The sequence below is a fragment of the Scyliorhinus canicula genome, chromosome 10 (genome assembly GCF_902713615.1).
Source record: "Scyliorhinus canicula chromosome 10, sScyCan1.1, whole genome shotgun sequence".
Taxonomy (NCBI): Eukaryota; Metazoa; Chordata; class Chondrichthyes; order Carcharhiniformes; family Scyliorhinidae; genus Scyliorhinus; species Scyliorhinus canicula.
The window spans coordinates 7,165,550-7,178,731 of record NC_052155.1 but is presented as its reverse complement, the minus strand read 5'-3'; the positions used below and the strand labels follow the sequence as shown (position 1 = coordinate 7,178,731).

Here is a 13,182-nt window from a genome sequence, read left to right as displayed (position 1 = left end):
ACCCTCTGCTTCCTGCCACTCCCTGTTCTGGCCAATATTTATCCATCAACCAACATCTCCTTAAAAATAAGCAGATCTGGTCGTCATCTCCTTGATATTTGTGGGATCTTGCTGTGTACATACTCTCTGCAACGTTTCCTACATTACAACAGGTGGCTACACTTGAAAGTGTGGTCGGCTGTCTGAGCTTTGGGACTTCCTGGGGTTGTGAAAGGCCTGGATATAAACGCACCTAGGTCTAACATAGGGGAGAAATATACCGAAATAGTAAAAGTCTTAGGAATATAGAAAGTCAGAGAGATCTAGGCGTGCAGGTCTACAGATCTTTGAAGGTGGCAACACAAGTGGACAAGGTAGTCAAGAAAGCATATGGAATGCTTGCCTTCATTGGACGGGGCATCGAGTATAAAAACTGGCAAGTCATGCTACAGTTGCATAGAACCTTGGGAAGGCCGCACTTGGAATATTGCGCACACTTCTGGTCGCCACACTAGCAGAAAGATGTGGAGGCTTTGGAGAGGGTGCAGAGGCAGTTTACCAGGGTGTTGCCTGTTCTGGAGAGTGTTAGCTATGTGGAGGCTGAATAGACTCGGACTGTTTTCATTAGAAATCAGAGGTTGAGGGGTGACCTGATAGAGGTCTACAAAATTATGAAGGGTATTGATAGAGTGGATGGGCAGGCGCTCTTTCCCAGGGTGGAGGGGTCAGTCACCAGGGGGCATAGGTTTACGGTCCGTGGGGCAAAGTTTAGAGGAGATGTGCGAGGCAGGTTTTTACGCAGAGGGTGGTGAGTGCCTGGAACACGTTGCCAGGGGAGGTTGTGGAAGCAGATACATTAACGGCTTTCAAAAGGCATCTTGACAAACACATGGATAGGATGCGTATAGAGGGATACGGCACAAGGAAGTGCTGAGGGTTTTGGCAAAGGTTGGTATCATGACCGGTACAGGCTTGGAGGGCCGAAGGGCCTGTACCTGTGCTGTATCGTTCTTTGTCTTTGCACCCCTGTTTCAACCACTGAGTTGGCGATGAGGACATGCAGGATGGGACCTCTGTTTTGGAGAGCCTACAGAGAATTCAGCAAACATTACCGAGGCTGCAGCAATAGCTCCCAGTAGGGCTGTCACTGCATGCAACCGTGGATGATAATTGAAGAATTCAAATTGATTATTTCACTAGGAAACGCAGCAACTGGAGAATGTAGAGGACCGGTCTCGGTAACTCGCAACACTGGCTGACGAGGGAAATGGGAAAGAGGAGCCACCCTGCTCTGACATTCAAGATCATAACTGATCGTGCAACCTGAACACCAGCTCCTCCAATACCCCCGCATCTCTTCATTCACTTAGTGCCTTAAAATCCATCAACACCTGCCTTGCACCTGCTCCAGGGGCTGACCATCCCAGGGGCTGACCATCCCAGGGACTGTCCATCCCAGGGACTGACCAACCCAGGGGCTGTCCATCCCAGGGGCTGACCATCCATAGGGCTGACCATCCATAGGGCTGACCATCCCAGGGGCTGACCATCCCAGGGGCTGACCATCCCAGGGGCTGACCATCCCAGGGGCTGACCATCCCAGGGGCTGACCATCCCAGGGGCTGTCCATCCCAGGGGCTGACCATCCCAGGGGCTGACCATCCCAGGGACTGACCAACCCAGGGGCTGATCATCCCAGGGGCTGACCATCCGTGGGGCTGACCATCCGTGGGGCTGACCATCCGTGGGGCTGACCATCCCAGGGGCTGACCATCCCAGGGACTGACCATCCGTGGGGCTGACCATCCATAGGGCTGACTATCCCAGGGGCTGACCATCCATGGGGCTGACCATCCCAGGGACTGACCATCCATGGGGCTGACCATCCCAGGGACTGACCATCCGTGGGGCTGACCATCCATAGGGCTGACTATCCCAGGGGCTGACCATCCCAGGGACTGACCATCCATGGGGCTGACCATCCCAGGGACTGACCATCCATGGGGCTGACCATCCCAGGGACTGACCATCCCAGGGGCTGGTAAATTCCAAAGACACTCAATCCTCTGAGTGAAGACATTTCCTCTCAGCTCAGTCTTGAATGGCTGACTTCTTATTCTGAGACTCTGACCCCGTGATCAGGATTTCACCCATCCAGGGCAAACATTTTCTCTGCACCTATCCTTAAGAATTTTATACGGGGGGGGGGGGAGCAGGTGCGCACAGTAACCCAGCGGTTAGCACTGCTGCTTCACTGCACTGAGAACCCGGGTTCGATTCCATGTGGAGTTTGCACATTCTCCCCGTGGGCCTCGCCCCACAACCCAAAGATGTGCAGAGTAGGTGGATTGGCCACGCTAAATTGTGCCTTAAATGGGGAAAGAAAAGAATTGGGTACTTCAAGAAGTACCCAAAATAGTAATTTTATATGTTGAAATTACATATGTGCTTAGTTTAATCAATCCCTCCCGGGGTGCATGTCAAGTGAACCTTCACTGCACTCCCTCTAAGGCATTTGGACCCTTTCCATTGGCGTATAAACGTATGAATTATGAGCAAGGTTAAGCCATTCAGCCCCTCGCGCCTGCTCCGCCATTTGAGAAGGCCATACCTGATCTGATTGTGGTCTCAACTCCACTTTCCCACTGACCCCCTGTACCCTTTGACTCCCCTGTCAGTCAAGACTCGGCCTAAACGATATCCATTCATCCAGCCTCCACCACTCTCCGAGAAAGACTATTCTACAGACTAACGACCCTCTGAGTGACAAATATCTCCTCCTCTCCATCTTGAGTGGGGGAGACCCCTTATTTTTAAACTGTCTCTTCCACAAAACGAAACATCCTCTCAGAATCCACCCCGTCTGGAACATTCTCGGTAAAGAGACCAAAACTTTACACACTAACACTAAATATCTTTATTAGTGTCACAAGTAGGCTGGCATTAACACTGCAATGAAGTTACTGTGATCATCCCCTAGTCGCCACATTCCGACACCTGTTTGGGTACACAGAGTGAGAATTCAGAACGGCCAATTCACCTAACATCACGTCTTTCGGGACTTGTGGGAGGAGATGGGAGCACCCGGATGAAAACCACGCAGACACAGGGAAACCGTGCAGACTCCGCACAGACAGTGAGCCAAGCCGGGAATCGAACCTGGGACCCTGGCGCTGTGAAGCTAACCACCGTGCTACTGTGCTGTCCCTCCAGAGTTCCCTCCAGCTTTGGCAAAGAGTCATCCAGACTAGAAACGTGTGCTCCCTTCTCTCTCCTCGGAGGCTGCCAGACCTGCTGAGATTGTCCAGCATTTTCAGACAAGCAGATGCTCTGTTCATTATCAGTATAGCTGTTCACCGAGGCTTGCTGAGCGGAAATTGGCTGCTGGCACCTTTCAACGTTACAACAGGGACTAGATTTCAAAATTATTTAATTGGCTGTAAAGTGCTTTGAGAGATTGTGCGGTTGTGTAAAGCACCATGTAAATAAATGCAAGTCTTTCCTTTTGTTTTTACTGAATTACCTAATCATCTCCATTTAGCAGGGAATCGTAATTTCACTTGCCTTAACGTAAATGCAAGTCTTTTTTAAAAATAATATATATCTGTGGTTCCAGTTTGTCTATCGCTGCTATTGAGTTGGATGATCAGCCATGATCGTGATGAATGGCGGAGCAGGCTCGAAGGGCCAAAAGGCCTCCTCCTGCTCCTATCTTCTATGCACATAGTGCAAATGCCTGAGGATGTATTTCAGTATTGGCCAACGTTCTAAAGCCCCTTTTCTTGTCTGTGTTGTGTTCAGGATTACAGCCTGTTGTACGAAGAGGCCAAGTACTTCCATTTGCAGCCTATGCTGATTGAGCTGGAGCGGTGGAAACAGGAGAGGGAGCTGGGCCGCTTCTCCCGGCCATGTGAGTGCCTGGTGGTGCGGGTGGCTCCCGACCTCGGGGAGCGGATCACTCTGAGCGGAGACAAGGCCTTGATCGAAGAGGTGTTCCCGGAAATCGGGGATGTGATGTGCAACTCTATCAACGCAGGCTGGAACCATGACTCGACACACGTCATCCGCTTCCCTCTCAATGGTTACTGCCACCTCAACTCTGTCCAGGTAATGATTCAGTTCACGTTCTCCACGTGCACGAGAATGTCGGAACAATTAGGGGCCTGATTGTCACACTCTTTGAGTCGCGTCATGAAATGCAACTCCTGTGGTCAACAAGTCCTGAAGTTGAATTTGAACCCAGAGGTTGCGATTAAACGGGGTGAAAGAGGCTCGTTGTGGACGGGTTTAGCAGGGAGACACGGAAGGTCGTTATTTTTTCGGGAAGACCCCATCGAGGTCGCGCTTACTGATAGAAATGCCGCCTTGATCTCTCAATCCCCCAACGCCAACCCCCGGGACCACTAACCCCCCCCCTGCCAATTCTCCAACATTCCTGTTGTGTTCCTCGAGCCCCCACCTCATAAGGGCAGAGCACCCCTGGGCTCAATCCCCATGCAGGCGAAATGGCAGAGATGTATTTAAGGCTGCCCAACTCCACCCATTGTGGGCGGGATCCAGATTGTGATGCCTACCGAGATCCAGTTAGATCCTGCGAGACGTGGCGAGACGATTAGATCTCGGCAGAGGCCTCTCGCGTTGGGCCATTAGATCAGGCTCAGAGTTTCTGGCTGAGAGGCAGGGACGAGGCCTACTGATTCACAAGACTTTCCAGGTTGGGTTAGAAATGGGTTTTTTCAATCATTCAAGGAATGTGAGTGCCACCAGGCCAGTATTTATTGCCCATCCCTAATTTCCCTGGAGAAGATGGTGGTGCGCTGCCTTCTTGAACCGCTGCAGGCCATGTGGTGTAGGTACATCCACTGTGCTGTTAGGGAGAGAGTTCCAGGATTTAGAGCCAGCGACAGTGAAGGAACGACGATATGTTTCTAAGTCAGGGTGGTGTGTGGTTCGGCGGGGAATGTCCAAATGATGTTTTTCCCCATGTGTTTGCTGCCCTTGTACTATATTGTACCAGTCATGGGTTTAGAAAGTGCCGTCTCAATAGGTTGCTGCAGTGCATCTTGTAGATGCTACACACGGCTGCCACTGATAGAGGGAGTGAATGTTTGTGGATGGGGTGCCAATCAAGCGGGGCTCCTTTGTCCTGGATGGTGTTGAGCTTCATGAGTGTTGTTGGAGCTGCACTCATCCAGGCAAGTGGAGAGTATTCCATCACACTCCTGACTTGTGCCTTGTAGATGGTGGACAGGCTTTGGGGAATCAGGCAGTGAGTTACTCACCGCAGGATTCCTAGCCTCTGACCTCTTGAAGATACAGTGGCCGCGATTTATTGTGGAGACAAAATCCCATCTTCACATTGGGGATACCCTCCATCGTGATGTGTGGCACTATCACCGTGATAAATGGGATAGACTTCAAACAGATCTCGCAACTCAAGACTGGGCATCCATGAGGCGCTGTGGGCCATCCGCAGCAGCAGAATTGTGCTCAGCCACAATCTGTAACTGGCCCGGCATATCCCCCACTCTACCATTACCACCCAGCCAGGGGATCAACCCTGGGTCAATGAAGGGTGCAGGAGAGCATGCCAGGAACAACACCAGGCAGACCGAAAAATGAGGAGTCAACCTGGTGAAGCTACAACACAGGACTACTTGTGGCCAAACAGCATAAGCTGCAAGTGATAGACAGAGCTAAGGGATTGCATAACAAACGCATCAGATCTAAGCTCTGCAGTCTTGCCACATCCAGCCGTGAATGGTGGTGCACAATTAAACAACTCACTGGAGGAGGAGGCTCCACAATATACCCGTCCTCAATGATGGAGGGGCCCAGCACATCAATGAAAAAGACAAGGCTGAGGCATTCGCTACAATCTTCAGCCAGAAGTGCCGAGTGGATGATCCATCTCGGTCTCCTCCAGAGGTCCCCAGCATCACAGATGTGTCTTCAGCCAATACGATTCACTCCACGTGATATCAAGAAACAGCTGAAGGCACTCCATACGGCAAAGGCTACGGGCCTGACAATATTCCGGCAATGGTACTGACGACCTGTACTCCAGATCTTGCTGCAGCCCTAGCCAAGCTGTTCCAGTACAGCTACAACACTGGCACCTACCCAGCAATGTGGAAAGTTGTACACCAGAAACAGGACAAATCCAGCCCAGCCAATTACCGCCCTATCAGTCTACTCTCCATCATCAGCAAAGTGATGGAAGGAGTCATCAACAGTGTTATCAAGCGGCCCTTACTCAGCAAGAATACACAGTTTGGGTTCCTCCAGGGTCACTCAGCTCCTGACCTCCTTGCAGCCTTGGTTCAAACATGGACTAAAGAGCTGAATGCCAGAGGTGAGGTGAGAGTGCTGCCCTTTACATCAAGGCAGCATTTGACCGAGTGTGGCATCAAGGAGCCCTAGCTGCAGGAGATCCTCGGAGTAGTGTCCTAGGCCCAACTGTCTTCAGCTGCTTCATCAATGACCTGCCTTCCATCATGCTGTCTGAAGTGGGGGGGGGCATGGTAGCACAGTGGTTAACACTGTGGCTTCACAGAGCCAGGGACCCGGGTTCAATTTCCAGCAAGGGTCACTGTCTGTGCAGAGTCTGCACATTCTCCCCATGTCTGCGTGGGTTTCCTCCGGGTGCTCCGAGTTCCTCCCACAAGTCCCGAAAGACTATTACGTGAATTGGACATTCAGAATTCTCCCTCGGTGTACCCGAACAGACGCCGGAATGTGGAGACTAGGGGCTTTTCACAGTAACATCATTGCAGTGTTAATGTCAGCCTACTTGTGACAATAATAAAGATTATTATAATGGGAGGTGGGCATCACTGCTAGGCCAGCATTTGTTGCCAATCCCTAATTGCCCCTTGAGAAAGTGGTGGTGAGCCCCATTCTTGAACCCATCTGGTGTAGGTACACCCACAGTGCTGTTGGAGAGGGAGTCTAGGGTTTTTAGCCCAGTGACAGTGAAAGAACGGTGATATATTTCCAAGTCAGGGTGGTGAATGACTTGGGGGGGAGGGGGGGGCGGATTGGGATTCAGGTCTCTGCTGCCCTTGACCTTCTAGATGGTAGATGTCACAAGTTTAGATGGTCTTGTTGAAAGAAGCCTTGGTGAGTTCCTGTAGCTCATCTGGTACACACGGCTGTCACTGTGCGTTGGTGGTGGAGGGAGTGAATGTTTGTGCATGAGGTGCCGATCAATTGGGCTGCTTTGTCCTGGGTGGTGTTGAGCTTCTTGAGTGTTATTGGAGCTGCACTCATGCAGGCAAGAGGGGAATATTCCATTACATTCCTGACTTGTGTTTCGAAGATGGTGGACAGGCTTTTGGGAGGTCAGGAGGGGAGTTACTTGCCACAAGATATATAATCTCTGACTTGCCCTGCTAGCCGCAGTATTTATATAAAGAACAAAGAAAAATTACAGCACAGGAACAGGCCCTTCGGCCCTCCAAGCCTGCGCCGATCCAGATCCTCTATCTAAAACTGTCGCCTATTTTCTAAGGATCTGTATCCCTCTGCTCCCTGCCCATTCACGTATCTGTCTAGATACATCTTAAATGACGCTATCGTGCCCGCCTCTACCACCTCCGCCGGCAATGCGTTCCAGGCACCCACCACCCTCGGCATAAATAACTTTTCACGCATATCTCCCTTAAACTTTTCCCCTCTCATGTGGTTAGTCCAGTTCAGTTTCTGATCAATGGTAACCACCAGGATGTTGATAGAGTCATTGAATATCCAGGGACGACGAGAATGTTACTTACCATTTGTCAGCCTAAGTTTGGATATTGTCCAGGTCTTGCTACATTTGGACATGGACTGCTTCATTATCTGAGGAGTTGCAAATGGTGCTGAATAGCACTGAACAGCCCTGGCGCCCAACACCGATTCCCCCGCCCCCGGCGCCCAACACCGATTCCCCCGCCCCCGGCGCCCAACACCGATTCCCCCGCCCCTGGCCCCCCAACACCGATTCCCCCGCCCCCGGCACCCAACACCGATTCCCGCGCCGAACACCGATTTTCCTTCCCGCCTGCGCCCAACAGTGATTCCCATTGGCTCCAGGGTTGTTCAGGCTCCTTGATGTCAAGAAGACACACAGCACAATGGAGGGTATCTTGAATCAGAAGATGGAATGTCTCCACAAGGTCTGTATGGTGGCCACTCCTACTAATACTGTCATGGATCGACAGTTAGTTTGGTGTAGAGGCCTCTCCTGAGATTTACCGGCCTCGTCGCCTCGCGAGGCCGCTGGGTCGTGCCCAGAGTTACCGATTTGAGGGGGGCACGGTAGCACAGCGGTTAGCACAGTTGTTTCACACCTCCAGGGTCCCAATTTTGATCCCGCATTGAAGGGAGCCACTGCGCATGCGCGCATTGAAGGGAGCCACTGCACATGCGCGCATTGAAGGGAGCCACTGCGCATGCGCGCATTGAAGGGAGCCACTGCACATGCGCGCATTGAAGGGAGCCACTGCGCATGCGCGCATTGAAGGGAGCCACTGCGCATGCGCGCATTGAAGGGAGCCACTGCGCATGCGCGCATTGAAGGGAGCCACTGCGCATGCGCGCATTGAAGGGAGCCACTGCGCATGCGCGCATTGAAGGGAGCCACTGCGCATGGGCGCATTGAAGGGAGCCACTGCGCATGCGCGCATTGAAGGGAGCCACTGCGCATGCGTGCATTGATGGAGCCACTGCGCATGCGCGCATTGATGGAGCCACTGCGCATGCGCGCATTGAAGGGAGCCACTGCGCATGACGCATTGAAGGGAGCCGCTGCGCATGGGCGTATTGAAGGGAGCCACTGCGCATGCGCGCATTGAAGGGAGCCGCTGCGCATGGGCGTATTGAAGGGAGCCACTGCGCATGCGCGCATTGAAGGGAGCCACTGCGCATGCGCGCATTGAAGGGAGCCACTGCGCATGCGCGCATTGATGGAGCCACTGCGCATGCGCGCATTGAAGGGAGCCACTGCGCATGCGCGCATTGAAGGGAGCCACTGCACATGCGCGCATTGAAGGGAGCCACTGCGCATGTGCGCATTGATGGAGCCACTGCGCATGCGCGCATTGATGGAGCCACTGCACATGCACTGACCCCCGCGGCGCCCAGTACACGCCGGGATCAGCAGCTGGAGCAGCGTGAACTGCTCCAGTGCCGTGCTGACCCCCTGTAGGGGCCAGAATTGCTGTCTCTGAGGCCGTGTTGACACCGTCGAGAAACGCGACGTCTCCGACAGCGTCAACACTTAGCCTCAGGATCAGAGAATCCCGCCCATGGTTCTGGAGTTGGCAGAAATGGTGCGGAGGATGATCCTTTAAACGTAGAGGTGATGGACTGAAAAGTGAGGACAAGTGTGACTTTATATCATGGTTCCAGGATGGAGGGGCAGTGGTGAGGGCAGAGGTGCAGGAGATGGTCCACGCCTGATTGAGTTCTCTGACAGACACAAAGTGGGCGAGGAGATCATCGGTTAAAGAAAAAGGCTGACATGTCAGGAGTGCCGTTTTGGAAGGTGGAATCATCAGAACAGGTGCGACGGAGGTGGAGAAACTGGGAGAATGGGATGGACTCCTTCCAGGGAGCGGGGTGCAATGAATATTGGTGGTCAGTCCATCACTGGAAGTGGAGACCAAGAGATCAAGGGGCGGAAGGGAAGTGTCAGAGATGGACCTTGTGGAGGTGAGAGAGGTCCAGGCGACAGCAGGAAGCAGCAGCAACACAGTCATCCATGTCATGGAAAGAGAGGTGTGGGAGCAGGGCTGAGTAGGACTGGAACAAGGAGAGTTCCACCTAGGGCAGCACGGTGGCGCAGTGGGTTAGCCCTGCTGCCTCACGGCGCCCAGGTTAAATCCCGGCTCTGGGTCACTGTCCGTGTGGAGTTTGCACATTCTCCCCGTGTTTGCATGGGTTTCACCCCACAGCCCAACAATGTGCAAGTTAGGTGGATTGGCCACGCTAAATTGCCCCTTAATTGGAAAAAATGAATTGGGTACTCTAAATTTACTTTTTAAAAAAAGGCAAGTTCCACCTATCCCACAAAAAGACGGGCCTACCTGGAGCCCATGTGGGTACCCATGGCCACACCTTTTATTTGCAGCCTTCAAAGAGTGATCTGATTCGTTCCACTTCCCACTCTTTCCCCATACCCTGCTGTTTCTTTGTCCTTCAGATATTTATCCAGTTCCCTTTTGAAAATTATGAATCTGCTTCCACCGCCCCCGTCATATCAGACAGCGCCTGCCAGTCACCCTGTACTAGCAAAAGGAACTGAATTGTGATGAATTCGGGAAAACCTTCAAGTGGCTCATTTAGAGGCTTTAGCTAAAATATCTAAATCCCCGTCGGTGTTTGAGACATTTGTTGTTAATCTCTGGCGGAATGCATCGACATGTCTTTCGCGATTTTCCGAAAGGGCATTTCTTTTCTCTCTCTCTCTCTCTCTCTCTTACAGAGATCGCAGCTTGGATTCATTATATTCTGTGATTTGCCAAAAGTCAGTTTAGAATGACAACTCTCCCAAACATTAAATGAATAATGGAAATTGTTAATCTAAGCCAATCTTTTGGGTGGCCTGGAGCTGCGATGGTGGCCCTGGCTAGGGGAGAGAGCTGGCTTTGGAGAACTGAATTGTTTCCCTGGTGAAACGTGGGGGTGGGGGGACATGAAAGTTTAATGTGGCCGTGTGTTTCACATCTCTAATTTCCTTTGGCAGGTCTTGGAGCGGTTGCAGCTGAAGGGATTTGAAATCGTTGGCTCCAACGGTGGTGGCGTCGACTCTTCCCAGTTTAGCGAATATGTACTGAGGCGGGAAATCAGACGATTATCGCGCATTCCGCCTGTCATTCGAATAAAACAAGAACCACTGGACTGAACGGACACACTCGGGGCGGGGGGCGGGGGAGAGAGAGAGAGCGAAAGAGAGAGCAAAAAGTGAAAAAAAATTATGAAAAAAAATAAATAAGTTTTAAAAAAAACACACGCACTCATTTGGTTAAAGATATTGACTGTCGGTTACCAACCTGAACGTGGCAACAAGTCTTTGCCCGAGACTGCATCCAAATCCACTGATGGAGTTTGTGGGACATCATGAAATATTTATCATTTTTTTTTGTTTTGGAAAAGTTTCTTTTTCGTTCTTGACAGTGACTTGGCAAGTCTACGGGCAACATTTCCCCCCCCCCCCCCCCCCCCCTCAATTCTTCGCACTCGAGCCGTTCGCCCCTGAAACCTCTTTGTTTCGAAACCCGCTGTTCCGTCAGTTTGACGAGCTCGGGATTAAAACAAAAACGAAACGGTTTGCCGACTGGCCGTTTCAGCCCAAGCGGAGACCTGTATCGGTCGATCGCCGGCGCCTTTGCCCGTCTGGGGGTTGGAGGTGGAAATGGTGTGGTAGATTTTTGATCCGCGGGGTGATGTGGGACAGGCGGGAATGTAGAGTTGAGGCCACGATCCGATCAGCCCGTGATCTTACTGGCTGGGGCAGCCGGTTCAATGGGCCGAACGGCCTGTTCCCCCCCATCCTCATTGGTATGCCTTTATGGCTCTTGTTTTTTTTTCACAGCTGTAATAATAATGCGTGACTGCTTTCTGCCTGAAGGGAATTAGTTGGGGTAAATGTCATCTTAGAAAATATCACCGATCTCATCCCGGTCTCCGAATTAATTGCTCGAGGCGAGTTGTTGCATTTTCTTTGCTAAACAGCAGTTTCCAATTTATTGGATTTTAATGTGTAGAAGTACTTTTTCTTTTTTGAAATTGCAATCAGATTGCATTGTTTTTGTCCTAGAAATTCCAAAATACAAGCAGTCTTTTTGCTATTGATGGACCAAGGTCCTTTACTGCAGCATAATGGAATCCCTGGCTCAACATTCTGCTGTTTCAGTGCGGGACGCCGCACACAATAGGGGCACAATTTTAACCTGATGCATCCATTGATGGGACGGGAAGGAGCCTCCATTGATATAGCGCCCAATTTCGCCATCGGCAGAAGTTAAGGAAGGCCACCATTCGGAAATGGTCTAAATGCAAACTTGCACCCGATCTTCCCCAGACTTCCCCGCCCATCCCTTGCTTTCCCTGAAGCGCTGTGTGACGATGGAGCATCAGCCCATTGTGCTGAAGACTTGCCATTCCCGGAAACAAAGGATTGCGATTCGAATGATACACTAGCATTTGTCTTTTTGTAGATTTCATTTAAAGGTAAACTGAGACTTCAAAGACAGTCTTGCATTTATACAGCACTTTTCACGGCCAAGAGACATCATAGATCGTAGAATTTATAGAGCAGAAGGAGGCTATTCGGCCCATTGAGTCTGCACCGGCCCTTGGAAAGAGCATCTGACCTAAGCCCATACCTTCACCCTATCCCTGTAACCTCAGCTAACCTTTTTTTGGACACTAAGGGCAATTTAGCACAGCCAAACTACCTAACTTGCACATCTTTGGACTGTGGGAGGAAACTGGAGCACCCGGAGGAAACCTACGCACACACGGGGAGAACGTGCAGACTCTGCACAGACAGTGACTCAAGCCAGGAATCGAACCTGGGACCCTGGAGCTGTGAAGCGACAGTACCGTGCTGCCCCCTGTACTGTACTGTAGGAAACACGGCAGTCAATTTGGGCATAGCACGCTCCCAAAGACAGCCATGTGATAATCACCAGATCATCTGCTTTTTCACTATCGATCGAGGGATGTAAAGCAGCCTGGTTCTACCCTGCTAGGATCCTTCTCATCCACACGCGCACACAAGGGGGATGTGTCCTCAACCTAACATCTCATCCGAGAGACAGCACCTCTGACAGTGCAGCTCTACCACACAGGAATGTCGGTCGGCCTTGATTATTGTGCTCGCTTCCCTGGAGTGGGACCTGATCCCACAACCATGTGACTCAAAGTCCATCATCATCTTCTGCTGGAAACTTTATTTACTTTATCCACTACCCTGATGATGTTAAACACCTTTTTCAAATCTCCTCTTGGCCTTCTCTGCTCTCAGAAGGAGATGGTGGTAACATCATTGGGCTAGTAGTTCAGTGATCTAGGCTAATGCTCCTGGGACATGGGTTCAAATCTGCCCATGGTGGCTGGAACTATAGAGCCAGACATCAATAATAGTGACCATGACTGGGAAACCTGCCGTCCTTACCCGGTCTGGCCTACACGTGACTCTAGGCACACAGCAAT

The 13,182-nt window shown here is 51.4% G+C and overlaps 1 protein-coding gene across 1 annotated transcript in view; it reads left to right on the top strand.

Moving 5' to 3' along the window:
• LOC119972211 (BTB/POZ domain-containing protein KCTD1) overlaps window positions 1-10,970 on the top strand; it is a 196,681-nt gene extending 185,711 nt beyond the window's left edge. The window contains exons 4-5 of the mRNA XM_038808574.1: window positions 3,781-4,086; window positions 10,709-10,970. Of these exons, the coding sequence (XP_038664502.1) occupies window positions 3,781-4,086; window positions 10,709-10,867 (465 nt within the window). The 3' untranslated portion in view covers window positions 10,868-10,970. The remainder of the gene's footprint in view (window positions 1-3,780; window positions 4,087-10,708) is intronic.
• The last annotated feature ends 2,212 nt before the right edge of the window (window positions 10,971-13,182 follow it).